We start from the raw sequence: 12,934 nt of genomic DNA on the forward strand, positions 1-12,934 counted from the left end.
AAGACATCTGCTATATAACAAGTTATCCTCAAAATGATCTTGGGAAGATGATGATAGATACTACAGATTCTATACCCAGTTAATACTTTGGAAAATAAGACTGAAAAATTAGGACTTACCTATAATTATGTATCAGGTTTATAGTAAGTTAAAGGGATTTTGAGTTTTGTGCTCTTTGCCCAAATCCTGTTTGAGCAGGAAGATAAATTTTACAATAACTGAGTGAAAGTGAAAAGAGCTATCATAGAGTCCCTAAAAGAGTGCCTTATTCGTAGCAGATACTCAATAATTGTGCTGTATTATATTTAGTTAGAGAATAGTAAAAAGGTAAAGAAAATATCCTCCATCTTGAATTTTCCAAAGATCTAATCCCTGGGGGCACATTCCTGTGTCTTAACTAACCTGTGACAGAGGTCTGCTCTTTTTCTCAGAGGTCTCCCTTTTTGTTAAAGTTACCTTTTATCCTTGTGGAAAAATAAATAATTAAAGGAAAACCTTGCATTTGTTGCCATTTTTCACCCAAGAAAGTCCTTCCTTCCCATTTAAAATACCCAGATCGGACACTGAGCCCTTAGAATTCTTACCCAGGGGCACTTTGAGGGGCACTTTTCTTAGCTGAACAACTATCTCTTGAGGTACAGTTGTTATTATGCCCACTTTGTAGATGCAGATATCAAAGCCAGAATAAAGTATTACTTTCTCAAGGTAATAAAGTCGGTGGTGGAGCTAGGCCTGTGGTCTTTACTTTGGCAACTCTTTCTATATTAAAAGGGGTACATGAAATTATTCTTCCGTTGCTTTAGTCTTCAAATCCTCTACCGCACCCAGCATTCCACCCTAGAGCCCATCTATTCAGGCTTAACCCAGCTATGTCCAGAAGCTCCATTAACAGAGCATACCTGCTCTGATAAGCTATTTCCTAAGGAGGTCTTGTTAATTATTGGATCCTCTCCAGACCCTGAAATGCAACATCTTTTTCCTGGTAACACAGGTCTGAATTGTCAGTTGTCAGAGTGCATCCTCCTTCTCCTATACTGTTAATGTAGGCTCCCCTAAAGCGTGCATTCCAATTCCAGACCAACTTCCTCCTCCAGAGAATCAAACATGTCGATGGTTGCTACCAATTTACCCTCTTGACTAAGGACCCTTCTTTTTTTGTATACACAACTTAAAGCCAAGTGCCTGACATATAGTATGAACTCAGTTACTCTTTGTCAAATAAGGTTATGAATGATGGTTTTCAGAAAAGCAATGCTCAATGCTTATTTGTCTAATAAAATGTATTATGTTTACTTAATTAATTATATGGCTAATATATACATATAGTACAAAATCCAAACAATACAAGTTGTAGAGTGTGACAAGAAAATCACATGCCCATCCCAGTTCCCCATTTCTTCTCCCCACAGTTAACAGACTTTTCTATATCTGTCCAGAGGTATTCTATATATATTTTATTTTTAACCTCAAACTATATTTTGAACAATTCTTTTATAACAATACTAATATTAAATATGGTAAACAGATGTATGCTTTTGTGTGTATTGCCTCACTTGATATAATAACCTCATGAGATATAAAGGTAGAGCAAGATAGAGTCCATTTTAAGGATATGGACGTTGAAGCTAAGAATAGCCTCAAAGGATTTCACAATCAAAAAGCATGTTGATAGACAGTCAAATCAGGACTGTCACTTGGTCCCAGTTCAGAGCTGTTTATCCAATACCCTTTATTTTCCTCATAAAATGATGTTAGTTTACATATGATGTATTTGCATATTATGCATATCATACCTTGCCAATCCTGCAGTGCCTTGTAAGAACCAGAAAATTTCAGAATACTACCTTCTCAAATGTCTTTCTTTCTCTTTCTGGTGATGTGTTGAATTAATGTTCACATCTAGAATACTATTCTTGGATTTGTAGGGTCACAGGAGCACCATTGCAAGGCTTCCTTTAATTTAAAGAGTCAGGTGCCCCTCTAGTGTCACCGACCCTCAGCTGGGTTCTCCAGGCTGATGAAAAGCCTTCTAAGTCTGACTTAGCCCATCCCTCTTTCCTCATAACATATCCTAAACCTTCAGCACTCTCACTTCCTAGCCCACCATCTTATCATCACTGAAAACAAGCCAGCCTCTTTGTTCATGGAAGGAAGTGTTTCAACTTCCTCCCTGCCCTGACCTTTTCTCCCTTCTCAAATCTAGCTGAATCTCCTGCATCCAAATTTGTGATGACTCCCTGTGCCTTATATTCCTTTGCTTCCTTACTTTTTAGATGGCTCAGGTCCTCAGAAATACCCTATCTTGCCTATGTCCTCAGTTTCTCTTTTTTTTCTCTCTCCTAACTGTTCTTCCTGTCACCTGGCACTTTTCCTTTAGGGTACGTGTGTGCTCAGGCCTCTTGCACCTTCCCTCTGCCTCCCCTCACCACTCACTGACTTGAGCTATCACAGCTAACCTGCGAAAGAGTAGCCTGCACAGAGCGTCCCCACTTCCTCGGCATCCCATTCACTCCTGGTTTTCCTCCTGACACTCTGAGCAGCACTTAGCAGACGCCTTTGCAGGCTTTCCTTCCAGAAGTTTATTTTTCCGGTTTCTCACCATGCATCCCAGTAAATTACTTTCAGTTTTCCCAAACTTCTTTGCTCTCACTTCTGCCTGGAACATCTTTCTTCTTCTTTTCCATCTTTATACTCCTACACTTTTCAAGACTAAGGTGAGCTTCCAGCATCCATGAAGACTTTGCCTAAGCCACCAGAATGAATTTGGTTCCATTTGCATTTTCTTGTGTCATCCTCTGTTTCCCTTTGCTCTTCTACACACATTACACATAATGCATCATTTAATCCCTACAACAACTCTTTGAGGCGAGTACTATTATCCCAGTTATACAAATGAAAAAACTGAGGTCCACGTACATTAAGTTACTTTGTTATAGAGCAATTAAGTGAAAAGTCTAGATCTGAACCCAGGCATTCCAACTCAAGCCCATATGTTTAACATCTTCTACCCACCCCCTGCACTCTACCTTTAACCTGTGAGCTTGTTGAATGAACATTCATTTTTTTAAATGAATAATCTTAAAAAACTGATCAGAATTGAGACAGGTTTTTATTTCATAGTATAGATTTTCAAAACTGCCAACACAGCACAAACCTAAATAAGGCCATGACATCCTCAGGGAAGAAGAGAAGAAAGAAAGTTTGAGGAGGGTAATGTAAATAACCAACAAACTTTAGAATTTTGGAAGCTTTTTGACATACATCGCCTTATTTTATCATTCCATGAAATATATTATGACTCCATTTTACACGTGGGGAATCTGAGACTGGGATAACCAGCACCAGGATCCTGGGCTTTATATTTTATTTCTTCTGAGGATTTTCCCCTCAGGTCTGAGCTGATATACATGAGTAAATTGGGAGTTTGGTAGTTCTTTAAAAGAAAAACTAGGAAAGCTTTCATACTATTATTAACTACTTATTTACACAAGATTTCCAGTGGAGTATGGGATCAACTTCCAGAACAAAGGGGCCATACTCAATGATACCATAATCTTTGGGGAACTCAACTGTAAGTGCTGGAGCTAATGCATACATGTCTAAAACCTGCTCTTGAAGAAAGTCAATCTCCATGTCTGTATATAACGCATCCAAGGGATGTTTTTATATGGTTTTATCACCCATTTCCTCTAGTAACCGTCCAATATATTGTATGAGAGTTTAAAGAGTTCCTGATGTAGGAATCTATAGTTGAGTTTTAGAAGAATTTCTGAATTCCCTAAAAGTTATATGTGCCAGTGAACACACTTTTTAAATAAAATTGCATACTTTATTTTTTGAGGAGAGGATATATAGCTTTCAACAGGTTCTCCAAAGGGCCTACTCTCCCTGCCCTAAGATTAGGAAACATCATTTTAGTGATGAGAACTAATTTTGATATTAGTCCAAAAAGCCGGACATATTACAAGGGAAATCTGTTCCCTCCATCCCATCACCACAACGGCTATTTTCCCCTCCCCCATGATACAATACCTTAAGCTACATTAAAAGAATTTTATGTTCTCTACCACAGTTTGAATTTTCCACACCATTGTTGCCCTAATGATTGAGAGGTGCCAGGAGGAAAATATAAATGGCACAGTGATGGATTTTTATAATGGATTTGATACCCCATAAGTGTTTTAATTGGCATCACTTAAAACTTCATGTGTTGCCTAATCTAACAGCAACTGAAAGTACAGTCAGGTATTCTGGGTCTTCAGGAGGAGTCAAGTCTGTCATACGGAGTGAAGTAAGTCAGAAAGAGAAAAACCGAATACCGTATGCTAAAGCATATATATGGGATCTTAAAAAAGGTTCTGAAGAACCTAGGGGCAGGAAAGGAATAAAGACACAGACGTAGAGAATGGACTTGAGGACACGGGGAGGGGGAAGGGTAAGCTGGGACAAAGTGAGAGAGTGGCATGGACATATATACACTACCAAATGTAAAATAGATAGCTAGTGGGAAGCAGCCGCATAGCACAGGGAGATCAGCTCGGTGCTTTGTGACCACCTAGAGGGGCGGGATAGGGAGGGTGGGAGGGAGAAGCAAGAGGGAGGAGATATGGGGATATATGTATAGCTGATTCACTTTGTTATAAAGTAGAAACTAACACACCATTGTAAAGCAATTATACTCCAATAAAGATGTTAAAAAAAAAGAGTCAAGCAGGTACTGAAACATAACTTTTAAAATAGAGCTGGGTTATGTAGTAGACAGATGAAGCATGTGATTAAGGCATCTGCAAAGCCTGAGCAACCCAGTCTTTTAAAAAAGTATATATATGTGTGTGTGTGGTGTGTGTGTATATATATATGTATATATATGTGTGTGTGTGTGTGTAATAACCACAGGATAAATTAGAAACTTGGATTTTCTTTTGCTTATTATCCTCTTCATTCTGTTAAACTTTTCATTAAATATGTCGGCTTTTGGAGGATGTCTATCATTGTTTCGGTGATTAAGGTCTTCTTGCCTTCCCTTTTATATAATATGGATAATTCTACCCGAAGCATTTTCTTCTTTGTGTCTCATAACAGGATTGCAAAAGAATCCTCAAAATGGATAATTTAAGAGCTAACAGGCATTAGCTTAGGATGTGTGACACTGTTCTAAATACTTATGCGTATATCAATTCATTTAAAACTCAGAACAGTCCTGTGAAGTAGGGACGACTCTTATCCCCCCCCCCCCGCATTTTATAACTAAGAAAATTTTAAGGTTTTTCCAGTAGGAAGGAGAGGTGTAGGGGGAGGGACAGAAGCGGCGCCAGGACAGTGTGTGAGCCTGGTCTCTGAATCAACTCTGAATGCAACTCTGCCCCTAGAGCGCTGAGCACTTTTTCTGGTCTAGGAGGAATTATTTATTAAGAACGGAGCCTATCAGCCCAGTGACTCCCTTGCCACTTTCCTATCTGCTTATAGGCAGAAATCTCCACCATCCCTGTTAAATAGACCTCATCTTCTCGGAGCCAGCCCGTATACTAGGCACTAGTACCAGGCATTGTGTAAGCCTCGGAAACGCTCTCTCCCGACATCCGTTTTCATGTGTGTGGAGGGAGGGAGGCACAGGCTGGCGGGTGAGCCCACTCTCCAAAATGAACGTTTGAGCTAGAATTTCTGGCATAGCAGAGCCAGCGCGCGATACCCAAGTGCTGAGTGTTGGAGGGGGAGTGTGTCGTCTGAAAGAAGGGAAGGCTCATGGTGGCATGGGTGATATCGATCCTCGGCTCTTACCGCGAGGACAGGCTGGCCGTTTCTTCTGATTAAAAGAGGAAGCAATACTTTGCCTAGGACACCAAACACATTGGTTCGAACTTGGCAGTTAGGAATCCCGTGCAGCTCTCTAATGCCAGGCAGGGTGTACACGCAAGGAATTTCGCTTTGGTGGAACGAACTCGCTCAGAGCTGCGCGTGCGCCTCTGCTGGGGGTGGGGGCGCAGCGCTGGGAGGAGGGCGCGGGGGACGCGGGGAGGGGGGCAGGTGGGAGGGCCCTGGGTGCCCTCCAGCCGGGGCTCCGCCGCGCTCCAGGGGCGGACCGCTTCCGGCCGGTGCCCCCAGGCGGGCGGGCGGAGGACTCGTGACTGCGGAGGCATGAAGTGGGGCCCATTCAGAGGTGTCTCATTTGCAGCGCGTTGGGAGCAAAAGGCGCCTCCTGGAAGAACGCGTGGAGGGCGCTCTCCGGGGTGGAAAGAGTCCGCGGGAGGAGTCGAGGAGCGGAGTCTGGGGGCCGCTTCCGCGGGCCCTGGAGGAGGGAAAAGGAGGGGCGGGCTGCTCCCGGGCGGCCGGGGCGGGCCGCCTGCACTCCAAGGAGGCGGGAGAGGGAGAGTGAGGGAGCGAGGGGCGAGCGTTGGGGAGCAGCATGGAGACCTCGGCTGACTGGCTGGCCACCGCCGCCGCCCGGGGCCGGGCTGACGAGGTGCGAGCGCTGCTCGAGGCGGGGGCGCCGGCCCACGCGCCGAACCGTTACGGTCGGAGCCCGATTCAGGTAGGTCGGCAGGCCTGCCGCGGGAAGGTGGAGGCGGAGCGGGGCGGGGGGATGGCGGGCGACTTAGAAGGACGAGGTTGGCCGGTGGATCGGAACCAGGTAAGCGTTTCTTGGTAAAGGGGAGACTTCCTGGGAAGTTTTCAGACGGAGGTCGGAGTCGGAGACCTCCTCTCGGCGACGCCCAGGGGGCTCAGGAAGCCACCGGAGGACTGAAAGGCACGTGGGGTTCAGATCTCTAGACTGGTATGAAGATCTAGAGGGGAGAGCCTATTTGTGTTCATATAAACCGAGGTATGTTCTTCATCAGATGCGAAATTGACGAACATTTGGGGTAAGAGTTTAAAGAAATGGAAGATTTGCTGGACCACTTAACCCCGAACTCACTGAATGGGGAATGGAGCTGATCATCTTCTTTGTTGGGAGTGGGGGGAGGGATTTCAGTGGAAATCTCCTGCTGTGTATGTTGGAATAAAGGTCGATTTAAATTTTTCAGAAGTAACTACACATCGTGTTTGTTTTTTTTAACCGAGTAAGGAAAATATATGCTTGTTAGGAAATAGACATATCTGAAGAAAAACGTTAATGTAACCTTGCCTGAAATAATGCTGTCAATTTAGTTAACCACTTGGGGAGTATCTCCTATCATTTTGGGTATTTTAAACTTACTTGATATAGGTTAATTTATTTGAGAGTTTTCAATTCCTCAGAGTTTAAAAATGTCATTTCTCCCCTCCCCACTCTAGTTTTGTGTGTGTGAGGGTGTGTTGAGTTCGTTTTTCTGTTGTTTTTCGCCTTCACTAACTTCCTAAATCTGAGGCTAAAGACACATTCTTCTTGGCAGTCACTACCCTTGTTTTACGCCCAGTTTTGACAATGATTTCTGATTCTGAAAAACAAAATTTATATGAAGCAAATGCACATTGCAAAAACTCCAGCCTAACAAGACAAAGGAAAAGTAACTCCACTTGAAACTTAACAGATTTCACAAGTGAATCTTCCTTTCCTGAAACTATGCTACACAGGATAAAATTTACACACTTTTAGATACAGATATAAAAATAAAACTAAAATACCTTCAAATTTGAGATTATTTGGGATTTGAAATGTGGAGAGATTTGGGGAGAGAAAGGTTGAATGGTTGTAGAAGAGAAGCATTGAGTCCTTTTTAAAAAATGCATGCCTGAGTCATAATTAGATATCTCTAAAATTTTGCCAGCACCTTGCAGACTGGGCGTTCAGCCTTCGAGTTCTAGAAGGTGTTAGATGAGACCTTATTGTTTAAATACAAAAAGAAAGTTGGATAATTAATTTTAAATCATTTTTAAAATAGGATAAAAGCATAAACAAAAGGGGGTATGATTTTAGTTTTGAACCCTAACCAAATTTGTGTTTAATAGAAAAATACTTAGTTTATAGAAAAATTTTAATTACTAAATTAAATTTAGGTCATCAAGTTAACTTAGGCACCCTATAAATATTAGTTTGTTTGATTAAGTTTCTTTTTGCTTTGGATTGCTATTGTTTAAGTATTTAAATGTTATGTTACTGTGGCATATAATAAAACATTTAAAACCAATTTTATGACTAAGATGAAGGACTTTATTTATCCAACCCAACTAATATATTTTCACTTGCATTATATACAGGAATGGAAGTGTACAGACATGTACTAGCTCTGGCACTTGCAGTAGAGCTTCCAAAACATTATGACATCATCCTTGGGTGTGGCCCCTTTGTTTTGCAAATTAACCCATAATCTATTAGAAATCTAATAGTGTAAATAAGTAGTTAATAATATTGTGACAGTTTCACCAGTTTTTCTTTTAAAACAATTCTTTCTTCTAATGCACTGCATTAGTTTTTCTTTCTTTTTGTAGCTGTAAGTTGGTTCACTTATATTTTCTCTCTGTCTTTTTGAAAATTAAATCAGTTTCACTTTCTCCAGGACAGGAATCAACAAACATACTGTAACTTGGTATGATTCTGTTACGATTGGTTTGGACAGATTAATTTGTGTTTAATACAGAATGTAACTAAAAATAAGTAATTCCTCTTTATACAGTCACTATGGTCTAGCTAATATAACCAAGTAATGGTTACCCTAAAAAAAGAATAGTCTACCACCACCACGCACCATGTAACACTCAAACTGTAAGGTTGCCGTGATTGTGAACACCATTTCAAAATTCCTCTTTAGTAATGGCTTTGTATCAAAGATTATTTAGGAGCCAAATGAGGTGAGCACCCCCCTACTTAGTGAACTCTCAGAGTGTAATCTTGGAAGGTGTCTGAGTTTCCTATTTCTGCTATAACAAATTACCACAAATTTAGTATCAACATAAATTTACTATTTTATGTTCTGGAAGTCAGAAGTCTAAAATGGATCCACGGGGTTGCACTCCTGTTGGGAGTTCTAAGGAAGAATCCATTTCCTTGTCTTTTCTAACGTCTAGTGACAGTCAACTTTCCTTGGCTCTTGGCCCCTGCATCTTCTCTCTGACCTCTGCTTCCATTCTTATATCTTCTCTCTGACTGTGTCCTTTTTATAAGGAAACATGTAATTAAGTTGAGCCCACCCTGACAATACAAGTTAATCTCCCTCAAAATCCTTAATTTAACCACATCTGCAAAGTCCCCTTTGCCATATAAGGTAATATATTCACAGCTTTTGAGTGTTAGGAAGTGGACATCTTTGGGGGGCATTATTTAGTTTACCAGAAGAAGGAATTTTAGGGCTGGTTAGACAAACTTTCTCATTTTATTCTTAAAGAAATTGAAGTTTAACGTTCAGGGAAACCAAGGGTAGCTTAAAGTTTTGCAAGAATTAAGTTTTTGTCATTTTTTTTCATTTTTGCTTTTAAACAATTACCACGTTCTGGGCTTGGATATACAGCAGTGAGCCATAGAAAATCTCCGAGCCTTACATAATTTCATATCAAAATGAGGAAGAAAATAGAGGAGGTTAGGCTGTAGTAAAAGCCAGCTTGTTCCTCACCATTTTGCTGTTGTCTGTGACTCTGGCAGTTTTCTGTGCGTGGCTGGAACCCTGCAGAACGTTGGAGAATATAACAGAATGTGTACAGGAAAATGGAATAGGTAGGAGAACTGGCTAAGCGAGCTGGTAACTGAAAGAAAGTAGTAACTAGACACCTGTGGCTTGTAAGGGCGTCTGCACGGGCTGGGGGCTCCGCAAATAGTTTCTTTAATCCTGCCCTTGTCCCCACCCCGGTCCTGACCGCTCTGCTCTCTCCGGCAGGTCATGATGATGGGCAGCGCCCGCGTGGCCGAGCTGCTGCTGCTCCACGGTGCGGACCCCAACTGCGCGGACCCCGCCACCCTCACCCGACCCGTGCACGACGCCGCCCGGGAGGGCTTCCTGGACACGTTGGTGGCGCTGCACCGAGCCGGGGCGCGGCTGGACGTGCGCGACGCCTGGGGCCGCCTGCCCGTGGACCTGGCTGAGGAGCGGGGCCACCGCGACGTCGCCCGCTACCTGCGCGCGGCTGCAGGGGGCACCGAAGGCGGGAGCCACGCCCGCGCAGACTCCGCGGAAGGTCCCGCAGGTGAGGTGGCTGATCCACGAGTTTGAACTCAGCTTCCGCAGCCCAGCGCACTCACTTTTCGGAAGAGAAAGTTGGGCCCAGGAGACTAGGGTATTTGGTCCTACCTCAGCTCACCCTGCCAACCCGTGGGACAACTCCAGTCTCCCGATCGCGCTGCCTCGTTAGGACTGCAGACGGGAAATAGCCCAAGATGGACTGTCGCACGTTAAAGCCCATCCCATAAACCGTGCCTCCCATCCCCTAAACACTTGAGAACCAGACGGTGGAAAATTGAGCACTCCGGAGGCTAGAGGTCTAGTGGCCCCTCTTCCTGCAAATTAGCTGGCTAGCAGCATCCTTTCAACGGCCCCCAGTTTCCCCACTAGTTTAACAAGGTCGCTGAACCAACCCTGGAATTTCCAAAGCCAACTGCGCGTGGCATCATCTGGCAGAGATCTATCATTCCCGGCTCTATTGCAAAACTCTGCTAAATCCGACCTTCCGCTCTATGCGGTGGAGTTTTTCAGAGCTCCCCCAGTGGGTTCTGAGGGCGACTGGGATGGAGACCTCGCCAACTCTCGCAGTCTGCACACTGGGATTCGCTGTACTCTCTGAGAAACAGAGACTCTCTTAAGCTTTTCCCTCTCTTAAGCATTCTGTTATGATGGATATGTGGACCTCCTTCCCTTTTCCTACGACCACGAGGACTTCTTTTCCCTTGGCCCATTTCCCCCACCTCACTCCTACCTGCTTAAAGTACCAACTTTACTCTGACTTTTTTCTGAAGGGGGAATCATTTTATCTACCTATCTATCTATCTACCTACCTACCTACCTACCTATCTATAGCAATATATGAAATTACGCGAAAATTTAAGGTAAACCCTGACTTCGAAGAGACTGAAATCTATCGTATTTTGGCTCAGAACTGGGGCACTAGGCTCCCTGTGCCTTAGGCGAGCCTAGGAGGACAGAGTAGAAAGGCTTGCTCTGGACCTTTGGGAGATGTCTTGAGTGCTAGGCCTTGGGTGTGAGAGGCACCCATATCTCCTTTAGCCTGCCACCCTCTCTCTCCTCCAGCTGAAGCTTCCGTATGGAATGCGGCATAGGACTAGGGGCCAATCACAGGGCTGTTGGGCGGAGCAAGAACTGGGAAGAGCTGAAGAGAAGGATTTAGATGATCGAGTTGGGCCACAGGCAAATGAATAATCAAACCTAAGATATTTAACCCAGGTACACACCATCCCTCCCTCCTTCCCTTCCTCCCTCCCTTCCTTCCTTCCTATTTTTTAAGTTCCTACTTGCGTGATCAGCCCCGTTCTAGATCAGACACAAAAGTGAATAGGACAAAATGGGAATCCTGCCCTCATAGAGCTTACATTCTGGGAAGTAGATTTTTAAGCAATATAACTGTATTTCGAAGAGTGAGTTTGTAAAACCGATGTGGTGGATAAGAGTGAAGTGTGAATAGGCGGGGAGACTATCTTAAGAGTGGTCAGAGAACCTGAGTCATGAGAAGAGATTAGCCACGGGAGGCAGAGAAACTCGAGTGCAAAAACTTACATGAAAAAGAGCGTGACAGTTTAAGAGGACCCAAAGGCCAGCTGGAGCGAGTACACGAGATCAAAGAGGAGGGCAGAGGCCAGATAACGTAGTAGTGGCCCTGTAAGTCAAAAAAAAAAAAAAGGATGTTAGGTCAAAACATGGATTTTGTTCTAGAAACGTTAGGAAGCCATTAGCAGGTTTGGGAGATAGGGTCTGGGAAAGAAGATACGACTGGAACGAAAGGTTCTCACACTGCGGAGCGCCCCTGAGACTGAGGTGCTCTCTGGTTATGCGAGTTCGCCGAATCGCTGTGCGTCAGGTGCAAGAGATACCTGGGGACGTTCGAAGGGCAAAGCGACCCCTTCACCTCCAGTCGCCTGGCATTATGTGTGGCAAACAACTTGGCACTCGTTATAGACCTGCTTGGTTCTCGCAACCCCGCAAGTTGCGCGGCTGCTCTCTCCCTGCCCTCGTCGGGCGCGTCCCGAGAGCGGGAGCGGCCTGGCGAGCCCGGAACAGCCCGGCGGGTCAAGCGGACGCGCTGCGAGATCGGGAAGGCTCGAGAGTGCGGCGGCGGCTGGGAGGGTCCAGACTCCCTAGACAGACGCTGGGCTGAGGGTTGGTGGATGTTAAGAAGCTGTGTCTGCATAGCCAGTGGGGGGTTGCGATAGAGGAGGGAGGGGTCGCACGTCTTTGACTTCTGGTTTCTAATGTCTTTTTTCTTTCTGCCGTCTACAGACAATCCCGCCCTAAAGAATCCTTGAAATCTAGAGACACTTCGACTACGTATTTGATCTTCAGTCGTCGAAGTTTGAATACAAGAACTACCCCCACCGTATCTGTCTTCCCTGCGTAGTTCCAATTCATCAAATAACGCTTTTTAAAAATTGGAACTGCCTCCCCCTTCCTTCCCTTAAATTTTGCTATAAAATTAAAAAAAAAAACAAAACCCGACACTGTTCTTGTCTTTTCATCGTGTTGGAGTTTTCGGGAGTCAGTACTCAGGCTCTGGGAACACATCTAAGCGGGCACTTCCTCTTTCGAGCCTCGCACCCGCCAGGCGCTGAGGATATTACAGCCATTTTGTGAACTAGGAAAACGAAGCTTAAATGGATTATGTGACGCTTCTTGTGTCAAACTGCCCGCAAGGGGCAGAGCCAAGGCGCAAAAAATTTTAAAACAAATAGGGTTCTTTCCGTTCACTCAGTCAACATTTATTGAGCACCTATTATGGCACCTTACCAGGGGTATAGTTGGGGGGGCGGGGGGAACAGATGTTCCTGGACAGGGCTAGGGACATCAACTAAAAAGCACACAAC

At 44.2% G+C, this 12,934-nt stretch overlaps 1 protein-coding gene across 3 annotated transcripts; it reads left to right on the top strand.

Annotated features, from left to right (window-relative positions):
• Positions 1-6,037: 6,037 nt before the first annotated feature.
• Positions 6,038-12,567, top strand: LOC101276268 (cyclin-dependent kinase inhibitor 2A). Of its 3 annotated transcripts, none has more exons than XM_012534921.3 (3): positions 6,038-6,529; positions 9,786-10,092; positions 12,354-12,567. In XM_012534921.3, the coding sequence occupies exons 1-3, from the start codon at positions 6,404-6,406 to the stop codon at positions 12,377-12,379; spliced, it is 459 nt and encodes a 152-aa protein (XP_012390375.1). In that variant the 5' UTR covers positions 6,038-6,403; the 3' UTR covers positions 12,380-12,567. The 3 variants fall into 3 exon arrangements, with proteins under 3 accessions (XP_012390375.1, XP_049567047.1, XP_049567048.1); XM_049711090.1 differs by having other exon boundaries at positions 6,529-6,628; XM_049711091.1 differs by lacking the exon at positions 6,038-6,529 and adding an exon at positions 6,653-6,820.
• Positions 12,568-12,934: the final 367 nt, after the last annotated feature.

This window comes from Orcinus orca, chromosome 6 (genome assembly GCF_937001465.1).
Source record: "Orcinus orca chromosome 6, mOrcOrc1.1, whole genome shotgun sequence".
Classification (NCBI taxonomy): domain Eukaryota; kingdom Metazoa; phylum Chordata; class Mammalia; order Artiodactyla; family Delphinidae; genus Orcinus; species Orcinus orca.